The sequence below is a fragment of the Epinephelus fuscoguttatus genome, linkage group LG12 (genome assembly GCF_011397635.1).
Source record: "Epinephelus fuscoguttatus linkage group LG12, E.fuscoguttatus.final_Chr_v1".
Lineage (NCBI taxonomy): Eukaryota > Metazoa > Chordata > Actinopteri > Perciformes > Serranidae > Epinephelus > Epinephelus fuscoguttatus.
This window is the reverse complement of record NC_064763.1, coordinates 44,025,925-44,039,370: the sequence shown is the minus strand read 5'-3', so window position 1 is coordinate 44,039,370 and position 13,446 is coordinate 44,025,925. Positions and strand designations below refer to the sequence as shown.

General features: G+C 46.3%; 1 protein-coding gene across 1 annotated transcript in view; it reads right to left on the bottom strand.

Moving 5' to 3' along the window:
• The window catches only part of tmprss15 (transmembrane serine protease 15), a 41,610-nt gene extending 29,057 nt beyond the window's left edge, over positions 1-12,553 (bottom strand). Inside the window, exons 1-7 of the mRNA XM_049591946.1 lie at positions 12,525-12,553; positions 11,710-11,829; positions 3,979-4,103; positions 3,348-3,415; positions 2,978-3,120; positions 1,403-1,458; positions 1,199-1,240 (exon numbers count right to left, since the gene is read on the bottom strand). Of these exons, the coding sequence (XP_049447903.1) occupies positions 1,199-1,240; positions 1,403-1,458; positions 2,978-3,120; positions 3,348-3,415; positions 3,979-4,103; positions 11,710-11,821 (546 nt within the window). The 5' untranslated portion in view covers positions 11,822-11,829; positions 12,525-12,553. The remainder of the gene's footprint in view (positions 1-1,198; positions 1,241-1,402; positions 1,459-2,977; positions 3,121-3,347; positions 3,416-3,978; positions 4,104-11,709; positions 11,830-12,524) is intronic.
• Between the last annotated feature and the right edge of the window lie 893 nt (positions 12,554-13,446).

Below are 13,446 nucleotides of genomic sequence, written 5' to 3'. Positions count from 1 at the left end.
GCTCCACCACCACACTCCCTCCTGCAACCTTCGATCATCCATCAAAAACCTCCTCTCACCTCCACACAGGACCAAGCACCGAACCTGGGGCGGCAGAGCCTTCTCCATAGCCGCCCCCTCCCTCCAGATCCATCCACCTTCAAATCACTCTTCAAAACCCACCTTTTCAAATCCGCATTAGCTTTTCGTTCTCTGTTTCTCATGTGCCCTCCTTTTCTTGTTTTGCACCTTGTTGTTTTATATCGTCCTTGTCTTCTGTTTATGTCTTTGCACTTACATGTTTGTACTTCTTTTCTTTGGTTTTAATGTAAATCGTCTTTGAGAGCTGTAAAAGCGCTCTATAAATAAGAGTATTATTATTATTATAACTTCTCTGATTCAACTCCTGTGACCTCACAGTGACCTCACAGTGACCTCACCTGTTGTAGGTGTCACGCTCGTCGGTGCTGCAGTCGTCTCGCTATGTTTCTCTGCACAAACATGTGGAACAAACAAACAAACAAACAAACAAACAAACAACAGTCATGTTTGGATCCATCTGAGTCTGACGTCTCATCAGATACAACTTCTTCTCTGATTCAACTCCTGTGACCTCACAGTGACCTCACAGTGACCTCACCTGTTGTAGGTGTCACGCTCGTCGGTGCTGCAGTCGTCTCGCTATGTTTCTCTGCACAAACATGTGGAACAAACAAACAAACAAACAAACAACAGTCATGTTTGGATCCATCTGAGTCTGACGTCTCATCAGATACAACTTCTTCTCTGATTCAACTCCTGTGACCTCACAGTGACCTCACAGTGACCTCACCTGTTGTAGGTGTCATGCTCGTCGGTGCTGCAGTCGTCTCGCTATGTTTCTCTGCACAAACATGTGGAACAAACAAACAAACAAACAAACAAACAACAGTCATGTTTGGATCCATCTGAGTCTGACGTCTCATCAGATACAACTTCTTCTCTGATTCAACTCCTGTGACCTCACAGTGACCTCACAGTGACCTCACCTGTTGTAGGTGTCACGCTCGTCGGTGCTGCAGTCGTCTCGCTATGTTTCTCTGCACAAACATGTGGAACAAACAAACAAACAAACAAACAAACAACAGTCATGTTTGGATCCATCTGAGTCTGACGTCTCATCAGATACAACTTCTTCTCTGATTCAACTCCTGTGACCTCACAGTGACCTCACAGTGACCTCACCTGTTGTAGGTGTCACACTCGTCGGTGCTGCAGTCGTCTCGCTATGTTTCTCTGCACAAACATGTGGAACAAACAAACAAACAAACAAACAAACAAACAAACAACAGTCATGTTTGGATCCATCTGAGTCTGACGTCTCATCAGATACAACTTCTTCTCTGATTCTACTCCTGTGACCTCACAGTGACCTCACAGTGACCTCACCTGTTGTAGGTGTCACACTCGTCGGTGCTGCAGTCGTCTCGTTATGTTTCTCTGCACAAACATGTGGAACAAACAAACAAACAAACAAACAACAGTCATGTTTGGATCCATCTGAGTCTGACGTCTCATCAGATACAACTTCTTCTCTGATTCTACTCCTGTGACCTCACAGTGACCTCACAGTGACCTCACCTGTTGTAGGTGTCACGCCTCGTCGGTGCTGCAGTCGTCTCGCTATGTTTCTCTGCACAAACATGTGGAACAAACAAACAAACAAACAAACAAACAACAGTCATGTTTGGATCCATCTGAGTCTGACGTCTCATCAGATACAACTTCTTCTCTGATTCTACTCCTGTGACCTCACAGTGACCTCACAGTGACCTCACCTGTTGTAGGTGTCACGCTCGTCGGTGCTGCAGTCGTCTCGCTATGTTTCTCTGCACAAACATGTGGAACAAACAAACAAACAAACAAACAAACAAACAAACAAACAACAGTCATGTTTGGATCCATCTGAGTCTGACGTCTCATCAGATACAACTTCTTCTCTGATTCAACTCCTGTGACCTCACAGTGACCTCACAGTGACCTCACCTGTTGTAGGTGTCACGCTCGTCGGTGCTGCAGTCGTCTCGCTATGTTTCTCTGCACATACATGTGGAACAAACAAACAAACAAACAAACAAACAAACAAACAAACAACAGTCATGTTTGGATCCACCTGAGTCTGACGTCTCATCAGATACAACTTCTTCTCTGATTCAACTCCTGTGACCTCACAGTGACCTCACAGTGACCTCACCTGTTGTAGGTGTCACGCTCGTCGGTGCTGCAGTCGTCTCGCTATGTTTCTCTGCACAAACATGTGGAACAAACAAACAAACAAACAAACAAACAAACAACAGTCATGTTTGGATCCATCTGAGTCTGATGTCTCATCAGATACAACTTCTTCTCTGATTCTACTCCTGTGACCTCACAGTGACCTCACAGTGACCTCACCTGTTGTAGGTGTCATGCTCGTCGGTGCTGCAGTCGTCTCGCTATGTTTCTCTGCACAAACATGTGGAACAAACAAACAAACAACAGTCATGTTTGGATCCATCTGAGTCTGACGTCTCATCAGATACAACTTCTTCTCTGATTCAACTCCTGTGACCTCACAGTGACCTCACAGTGACCTCACCTGTTGTAGGTGTCATGCTCGTCGGTGCTGCAGTCGTCTCGCTATGTTTCTCTGCACAAACATGTGGAACAAACAAACAAACAAACAAACAAACAACAGTCATGTTTGGATCCATCTGAGTCTGACGTCTCATCAGATACAACTTCTTCTCTGATTCAACTCCTGTGACCTCACAGTGACCTCACAGTGACCTCACCTGTTGTAGGTGTCATGCTCGTCGGTGCTGCAGTCGTCTCGCTATGTTTCTCTGCACAAACATGTGGAACAAACAAACAAACAAACAAACAAACAACAGTCATGTTTGGATCCATCTGAGTCTGACGTCTCATCAGATACAACTTCTTCTCTGATTCAACTCCTGTGACCTCACAGTGACATCACCTGTGATGCGGATGCTGTTTCTGTCAATGACCAATCCCGTGCCCTCGGCCTCCTGAAGCCCCGCCCTCAGCTGCTGCTCCACTTCCTTCACATCAATCAGCTGATTGAACCAGAGGTCAGAGGTCACCACCACACTGCCCCGACTGAAGACATACAGATCAATGAAGATTCAATGATCAGCTGGTTGCTCAGTCAATCAATCAATCAATCAATCAATCAATCAATCAATCAATCAATCAATCAGTACACATCATTCATGAGCTGCTGCCTCCAGCAGTGTGTCTGTTAGGATGAAACTGATTGATTATTTATCATTAGTTAGATTAGTCAGTGATTAATAAGTGATTGATCAGTGATAGATATATCTGACCTGAAGTCTAAAACCTGACAGGACTTAAATTCCAGTCTGAGCTCGCTGTGACCGAACGCCTCTGACACCTGTCAGCCAATCAGATAGCAGACTGTGATCAGGTGACTTCACAGAGACACATCATGTGACATCATTTATTCCTGGTCAATAACTGATCAGATCAGTTATTGATTACAACTTATAGATCACACAACAAATCAGCTGAGGTCTTACTCAGGTAATACTCAGTGTGTACTTCATAGTGTGTACTTCATAGTGTGTACTTCATAGTTTGTACTTCATAGTGTGTACTTCATAGTGTGTACTTCATAGTTTATACTTCATAGTTTGTACTTCATAGTGTGTACTTCATAGTGTGTACTTTATAGTGTGTACTTCATAGTTTATACTTCATAGTTTGTACTTTATAGTGTGTACTTTATAGTTTGTACTTCATAGTTTATACTTCATAGTGTGTACTTTATAGTTTGTACTTCATAGTTTATACTTCATAGTGTGTACTTTATAGTTTATACTTCATAGTGTGTACTTCAGTTTCTGTACTCAGTGTGTCTGCCTTTCAGAATAAAAGCTGATGATGTCAGCTCTTTAACAGCCCTGTTCCTTTCAGAATAAAAGCTTGAGGTCTCACCAGCTGTTGGACGTCGAAGGCCAGAGATTTAAACTTCAGGCTGCTGGAATTTTTCAGCTCGTCAGAGAAAACGGCACCGTCTGTGATCACCATCTGACCGCTCAGCACCGCCGGCTCAACGCCACCTGCACACACATACAAACAACGACATCAGTTTCTGATCTCTGATTGGAGACAGACGGGATCATGTGATCTGTGTGTGTGTGTGTGTGTTACAAACTACTGGAGCGATCAGCCTCATGTGTTCTGTCTACAGGTGTATAAAGGCTTGATGAAGGACGTGTTGAAGTTGTGATGGACTCACAGTCAAACTCTTCATCACACAGTCAGACTCTTCATCACACAATCAGACTCTTCATCACACAGTCGGACTCTTCATCACACAGTCAGACTCTTCATCACACAATCAGACTCTTCATCACACAGTCGGACTCTTCATCACGCAGTCGGACTCTTCATCACGCAGTCGGACTCTTCATCACGCAGTCGGACTCTTCATCACACAGTCGGACTCTTCATCACACAGTCAGACTCTTCATCACGCAATCAGACTCTTCATCACACAGTCGGACTCTTCATCACACAGTCGGACTCTTCATCACACAGTCAGACTCTTCATCACACAATCAGACTCTTCATCACACAGTCGGACTCTTCATCACGCAGTCGGACTCTTCATCACGCAGTCGGACTCTTCATCACGTAGTCAGACTCTTCATCACGCAGTCGGACTCTTCATCACGCAGTCGGACTCTTCATCACGCAGTCGGACTCTTCATCACACAGTCAGACTCTACATCACACAGTCAGACTCTACATCACGCAGTCAGACTCTTCATCACACAGTCAGACTCTTCATCACACAGTCGGACTCTTCATCACGCAATCGGACTCTTCATCACGCAATCAGACTCTTCATCACACAGTCAGACTCTTCATCACGCAGTCAGACTCTTCATCACGCAGTCGGACTCTTCATCACGCAGTCGGACTCTTCATCACGCAGTCAGACTCTTCATCACACAGTCGGACTCTTCATCACGTAGTCGGACTCTTCATCACGCAGTCGGACTCTTCATCACACAATTGGACTCTTTATCACACAATCGGACTCTTCATCACACAGTCGGACTCTTCATCGCAGTCAGACTCTTCATCACACAGTCGGACTCTTCATCATGCAGTCGGACTCTTCATCACGCAGTCAGACTCTTCATCACACAGTCGGACTCTTCATCATGCAGTCGGACTCTTCATCACGCAGTCAGACTCTTCATCACGCAGTCGGACTCTTCATCACACAATTGGACTCTTTATCACACAATCGGACTCTTCATCACACAGTCAGACTCTTCATCGCAGTCAGACTCTTCATCACACAGTCGGACTCTTCATCATGCAGTCGGACTCTTCATCACGCAGTCAGACTCTTCATCACCCAGTCGGACTCTTCATCACACAATTGGACTCTTTATCACACAATCGGACTCTTCATCACACAGTCGGACTCTTCATCGCAGTCGGACTCTTCATCACGCAGTTGGACTCTTCATCACACAGTCGGACTCTTCATCACACAGTCGGACTCTTCATCACGCAGTCAGACTCTTCATCACGCAGTCGGACTCTTCATCACACAATTGGACTCTTTATCACACAATCGGACTCTTCATCACACAGTCGGACTCTTCATCGCAGTCGGACTCTTCATCACACAGTCGGACTCTTCATCACGCAGTCGGACCCTTCATCACGCAGTCGGACTCTTCATCACGCAATCGGACTCTTCATCACACAGTCGGACTCTTCATCACGCAGTCGGACTCTTCATCGCAGTCGGACTCTTCATCACGCAGTCGGACTCTTCATCACGCAATCGGACTCTTCATCACGCAGTCAGACTCTTCATCACGCAGTCGGACTCTTCATCACACAATTGGACTCTTTATCACACAATCGGACTCTTCATCACACAGTCGGACCCTTCATCACACAGTCGGACTCTTCATCACGCAGTCGGACTCTTCATCGCAGTCGGACTCTTCATCACGCAGTTGGACTCTTCATCACACAGTCGGACCCTTCATCACGCAGTCAGACTCTTCATCACGCAGTCGGACTCTTCATCACACAATTGGACTCTTTATCACACAATCGGACTCTTCATCACACAGTCGGACTCTTCATCGCAGTCGGACTCTTCATCACACAGTCGGACTCTTCATCACGCAGTCGGACCCTTCATCACGCAGTCGGACTCTTCATCACGCAGTCGGACTCTTCATCACACAGTCGGACTCTTCATCGCAGTCGGACTCTTCATCACACAGTCGGACTCTTCATCACGCAGTCGGACTCTTCATCACACAATCGGACTCTTCATCACACAGTCGGACTCTTCATCACACAGACTCTTCATCACACAGTCGGACTCTTCATCACGCAGTCAGACTCTTCATCACACAGACTCTTCATCACACAGTCGGACTCTTCATCACGCAATCGGACTCTTCATCACGCAATCGGACTCTTCATCACACAGACTCTTCATGTTGATCATCTGCAGATGATCTGACACGTTCTGATCCTCTGATGTCAGGAACCACATGAGATCAATAAGTCCAGGTTTGTGTTCTCTGAGTGTACCTCATCTTCAGTCCTCGTCCTCAGACAGATGAGGTCCTTGTCCTCAGACCTCATCTTCAGTCCTCATCTTCAGTCCTCGTCCTCAGTCCTGGTTTTCAGTCCTTGTCCTCAGGCCTCATCTTCAGTCCTCGTCCTCAGGCTTCATGTTCAGTCCTCATCCTCAGACCTCATCTTCAGTCCTCGTCCTCAAATCTTGTCTTCAGTCCTCGTCCTCAGTCCTGGTCTTCAGTCTTCGTCCTCAGACCTCATCTTCAGTCCTCGTCCTCAGACAGATGAGGTCCTCGTCCTCAGACCTCATCTTCAGTCCTCATCTTCAGTCCTCGTCCTCAGTCCTGGTTTTCAGTCCTTGTCCTCAGACCTCATCTTCAGTCCTCATCCTCAGACCTCGTCTTCAGTCCTCGTCCTCAGACCTCGTCTTCAGTCCTCGTCCTCAGACCTCGTCTTCAGACCTCATCCTCAGTCCTCATCTTCAGTCTTCATCCTCAGACCTCATCCTCAGACCTCGTCTTCAGTCTTCATCCTCAGACCTCGTCTTCAGTCCTTGTCCTCAGACCTCGTCCTCAGACCTTGTCTTCAGACCTCATCCTCAGACCTCGTCTTCAGTCCTCGTCCTTGTCCTCAGACCTCATCCTCAGACCTCGTCTTCAGTCCTCGTTTTCAGTCCTCGTCCTTGTCCTCAGTCTTCATCCTCAGACCTCGTCTTCAGTCCTCGTCCTTGTCCTCAGACCTCATCCTCAGACCTCGTCTTCAGTCCTCGTTTTCAGTCCTCGTCCTTGTCCTCAGACCTCATCCTCAGACCTCGTCTTCAGTCCTCGTCCTCAGATCTTGTCTTCAGTCTTCGTCCTCAGACCTCGTCTTCAGTCCTCATCCTCGGACCTCGTCTTCAGACCTCATTCTCAGTCCTCATCCTCAGTCCTCATCCTTGTCCTCAGACCTCATCCTCAGACCTCGTCTTCAGTCTTCATCCTCAGACCTCGTCTTCAGTCCTTGTCCTCAGACCTCGTCCTCAGACCTTGTCTTCAGACCTCATCCTCAGACCTCGTCTTCAGTCCTCGTCCTTGTCCTCAGACCTCATCCTCAGACCTCGTCTTCAGTCCTCGTTTTCAGTCCTCGTCCTTGTCCTCAGACCTCATCCTCAGACCTCGTCTTCAGTCCTCGTCCTCAGATCTTGTCTTCAGTCTTCGTCCTCAGACCTCGTCTTCAGTCCTCGTCCTCGGACCTCGTCTTCAGACCTCATCCTCAGTCCTCATCCTCAGTCCTCATCCTTGTCCTCAGACCTCATCCTCAGACCTCGTCTTCAGTCTTCATCCTCAGACCTCGTCTTCAGTCCTTGTCCTCAGACCTCGTCCTCAGACCTTGTCTTCAGACCTCATCCTCAGACCTCGTCTTCAGTCCTCGTCCTTGTCCTCAGACCTCATCCTCAGACCTCGTCTTCAGTCCTCGTTTTCAGTCCTCGTCCTTGTTCTCAGACCTCATCCTCAGACCTCCTCTTCAGTCCTTGTTTTCAGTCCTCGTCCTCAGACTTTTTACAACTAACTAATTTTTAACTTGTCATTTATCATCCACCGTCTTTTTGTTTCAAAAACTTTGAGTTTCAGATCTTGAAATAAAGTTAATTATTATTAATGTGACCTGTTCAGTGTTTATTCATCCACACTCTCCTGTTGGACAGATACATGTCCTGTTGGACAGATACATGTCCTGTTCGACAGTCACCTGTCCTATTGTACAGATAAATGTCCTGTTCGACAGTCACCTGTCCTGTTGGACAGATACATGTCCTGTTGGACAGACACATGTCCTGTTGGACAGTCACCTGTCCTGTTGGACAAATACATGTCCTGTTGTACAGACACATGCTCTGTTGGACAGTCACGTGTCCTGTTGGACAGATACATGTCCTGTTGGACAGACACATGTCCTGTTGGACAGTCACCTGTCCTGTTGGACAAATACATGTCCTGTTGGACAGTCACATGTTCTGTTGGACAGATAAATGTCTTGTTGGACAGACATGTGTCCTGTTGGACAGACACATGTCCTGTTGGACAGACACATATCCTGTTGGACAGTCACATGTTCTGTTGGACAGATAAATGTCCTGTTGGACAGACACATGTTCTGTTGGACAGATAAATGTCCTGTTGGACAGACATGTGTCCTGTTGGACAGATAAATGTCCTGTTGTACAAATACATGTCCTGTTGGACAGACACGTGTTCTGTTGGACAGATAAATGTCCTGTTGGACAGACATGTGTCCTGTTGGACAGATAAATGTCCTGTTGGACAGTCACCTGTCCTATTGTACAGATAAATGTCCTGTTCGACAGTCACCTGTCCTGTTGGACAGATACATGTCCTGTTGGACAGACACATGTCCTGTTGGACAGTCACCTGTCCTGTTGGACAAATACATGTCCTGTTGTACAGACACATGCTCTGTTGGACAGTCACGTGTCCTGTTGGACAGATACATGTCCTGTTGGACAGACACATGTCCTGTTGGACAGTCACCTGTCCTGTTGGACAAATACATGTCCTGTTGGACAGTCACATGTTCTGTTGGACAGATAAATGTCTTGTTGGACAGACATGTGTCCTGTTGGACAGACACATGTCCTGTTGGACAGTCACATGTTCTGTTGGACAGATAAATGTCCTGTTGGACAGACACATGTTCTGTTGGACAGATAAATGTCCTGTTGGACAGACATGTGTCCTGTTGGACAGATAAATGTCCTGTTGTACAAATACATGTCCTGTTGGACAGACACGTGTTCTGTTGGACAGATAAATGTCCTGTTGGACAGACATGTGTCCTGTTGGACAGATAAATGTCCTGTTGGACAGTCACCTGTCCTGTTGGACAAATACATGTCCTGTTGGACAGATAAATGTCCTGTTGGACAGACATGTGTCCTGTTGGACAGATAAATGTCCTGTTGGACAGACGTCCGTCTTCTGTCTCCTTTCTAAAGTGTGTTTAACACACCGGAGAAAACGGCCAGCAACAAAGCAACGCCTCTTGCATTTTTGAAAAGGACACGCCCTCCTGGAAATGTGCGCTCTGCCTTTTCTCATCCACAAGGACACAAACACACAGAGAGCTTGAAAATGGATGCCGAGAGATTAAACTCCGTTTTATCAAACGTGTGCTCAGTCCACAAGATTGTGGAAATGAAGGACTGACTGTGCATTCACACCAAAAGCATCATGAGTGTTACAAGCGGCCGGCAGCCATTCATTTTCAATGTACGCTTGCTACGAAGGGCGTCAGGGGCGTTGGCTGCAGCGAGCGGCGCGATGCCAACGACCAGAGCATCAAGTAGAAGTTGAGAGCAGCTGAACTTTATGCAAATGAGCAGTGCCGCTGCCGAAGCAGCAGCCAATTGCAGACCGGGATTCGGGTACAGAGGTCTGGGCTGTCCCGGAGATGTACAAGCCGGTGAAATTCACCGTGGAGTTGTCGTGTTTGCAGGACTCTGTGGACCCAGACGGCCCGACGGCTCTGGGCCCCGTGTTTCCTCAGCAAATATGCTGATGCAGTACAAAGGAGGCTTCCGAAAGTGCGATTAATGAACTCCCGCTTTTTTACCACCAATTACATTTGTCAGTGGTCCTACGTGCCAACAGGAGGGTAAAATCATAATTATAAAGGACTCATAAAGGCTATATTGCCTGTGTTTATTAGAGTTATTTTAATTGTGTAATGAAAGTCATGGATAATACAAAGTGAAGACATAAATGATATATTTGTTCATCCTTGTAAAGTGAACAGCCTGGACACATCTGCAGCAGCTGGCCCCGCCCCTTTGGCCACTACAGGCGCCTGCTGGAGCTGCTGCCAGGCAGCGCGATGCCAGCGACCTGAGCGACTGCTGGCGCTCATGACGCTTTTGGTGTGAATGCACAGTTACAGAAACTTAAGCACTATTTGGACGGGATTAGTTTTACATGGGCACGTGGGGTAATGTCACTTTACCATAGGACGTCAGTAATATTAATGGCCGATTCGCATGGGATAAGAAATATCAGTAAAACTACCACAAGTGGGGGGGGTAAATCCATTCACGCACCGCCGTCCCCTCCTGCCGTCATGTGCGTATGATAGGACTGTCAAAAGCACCATGAAATTGAGTTCAAATATTTTCAAATTAATTTAGTAGAGTTCGAATAATATTAGAATTTATTATTATTATTATTATTATTTTTTTTTTTTACAAAAACACCAAAAATAAGATGCTTATTGCTGACGCAATATGAACGTGACACTCAGATGAAAACACCCGTGCCCGGTCTGGTAACGTTTCATCTGTTCTTCAGAAAGGGTAGGCAGGGAGGCAGCAGGTGCAACACTCTCCCTGTCTGTCTCCCCGAACAGGTCACACATCGTGGACAGCGCAGTGGGTGGTGTTGGCGCAGCGGGCTCCTCTGTCGGCGCCCGCTGCGTCCCTCTCTTGCCCGGCTCGTGTGCGAGCCATCTCCACCTGAACGGGATTTGCCGTGATATACAACATTATTAATAGTATTAATTAATTATTAATGATATTCAAATTATCAAATTTAGGTTCAAACATAAAAAGTATATATTAATATATTGAAAATATATTTCGAACTTCGAATTTTTTTTTGACAGCCCTAACACACACGTTTACTGCTGGTCTATTCGCACGGGATTAGTATTACCTGAGGTAATTGTCCGGGACCCTTTTACAGAAGGTAAAAGTCGCGGTAATGATTACTGACATGGCACATTCGGACGGGACTAAAATCTCTGGTAATTATTACTTTACCCCACGTACCTATGTAAAACTAATCCCGTCGGAACAGGGCTTTAGTTTAAAACTTTTAACGTAGTCGGACTATGTTTACGAGCACAAGAGTTCAGCAAGCCACCGAAGGACCGCCCTGCAGATTTACTATTGGTTCTGCAAAGAAGGGAGTTTTTTTTAAACTCTGAAATTGTATCCGCCCATCTAAACACAAAATCAGGGAGAAAGTCATCAGTCTTTAGTTAAGCAAAGCGTCTAAAGACTGATGACTACTGACTTGTGAGTCTACACATCTGATGAAAACGTCTTACCTTCAGTCTTCAGGCTGATCCACGACAGGACGATCAGTCCAACACAGCAGACGAGTAGAAGAGACACCACGATGGCGAGGAGGAACTCCAGAGATGACAGACTGCGCTTCATCCTGACAGCTGCAGCATCAATCAGTCAATCAATCAATCAATCAATCAATCAATCAGTCAGTCAGTCAGTACCAAATAATTGATATAAATATGACATAAATCTATAATCAGTAACTGTGTCGTCTCGTCAGACAGGATGTAGTGGTCGGTCACACACTGAGTTTACTGTGACCTCACATTAACTGTTTTTAAGCAGAGTGTGCACGTGTTCCTGAGCGCCTGTTCTTCAGGGCGTGGCGGCTGCACCTGAGATAACCTGAGGTCAATATTTGGAACACAGCAGCTTGCTGCATGTCACGTGACAAGGACCGACCAATTACAGCCCGCAGATATCTGTGTTTTATATGTTTGTAGGTGATCGTTGTTCCCGTCGGTCCCACAGACAGACAGGAAGTAGATCAGCTCTGCTCTCAGGATGTCAGGTAAACAGGCTGTGATATGGTGGTTGTTACGGTTGCTTAGCAACAGACACAACCTGCTGCTGTGTTGTTTAAAGCTGGAACAGAAAAACAGAGCAGCGCCCAGCGGTGACCTCACGTTCACCAGGAGGTCAAAGATGCAGCGTGTGAACGACCTCTGAGGAGTGTGTCCTCCGTCACAGACACAGGTCATTGATCCTCAGACTGACTCTTATTGATTATCGATATAAAGACTAAACACATGCAGATCTATGATCTATAATCAATATTCTGACAGAGACTCACCTGCTGCAGACTTCAGATCAACCCGTCTGACTCTGACTCCGACCTGAGATCAGCTTTATACAGCTCAACATGATTAATGACTCTTTCAAGGTTCAAGGTTCAAGGAGTCTTTATTATCCCCATGGGGCAATTTGTTGTACAACCAGCAGTAATAGACAACAATGAATAATCAAGCAACAATCACTCAGACAACAATAAATAACAAGAGACAACAGAAAATGAAGAGCAGGTCAGTCACTTATTCAGGAGAGCAATGGCAGCAGGGACAAAGCAGTGTTTTAATCTGTTAGTCCTGCATTTTGGCAGGATGTACCTACGCCCCGACGGAAGCAGCAGGAATTCACCAGCCAAGGGGTGGCTCGGGTCCCCAAGGATGGAACGGGCTTTGCTTAAAGTTCTGGGCTGGTAAAGGGCAGCGAGGTCATTCAGGTTAACACAACTCGTACAATACCCTGCAGTCTGTTTTTGTTTCTGAGGGAGAGGGGGCCGTACCAACAAATGAAGGTGAGGATGGATTCAATAAAAGAAGAGTAAAATATCTGCATTAAAGTGCTGTCAGCATTAAAATTATGCAGCTTCCTATAGAAATACATGCGCTGGTGGGCCTTTATACACACAGCATCAACTTGAGTCTCGAAGGTCAGCTTGTCATCTATACAACTCCCAAGGTACTAATTGTTGACCACCTCCACTGCTTCATTCTCAATCATAACAGGGGAGATGATGTGGGATTTATTCAAAAGTCAACCAACATCTCTTTAGTTTTTGCTGCATTGATATGTAGGAAGGAAGGGCTGCACCAGACCATGAATTCCTTCACTACAGGTCCATGCTCCAGGTTGTCACTGCTCAGCAGGGACACAATGACAGAGTTGTCCGCAAATTTAACAATGTGTCGCCCCACATGTTGACTCTGGCATTC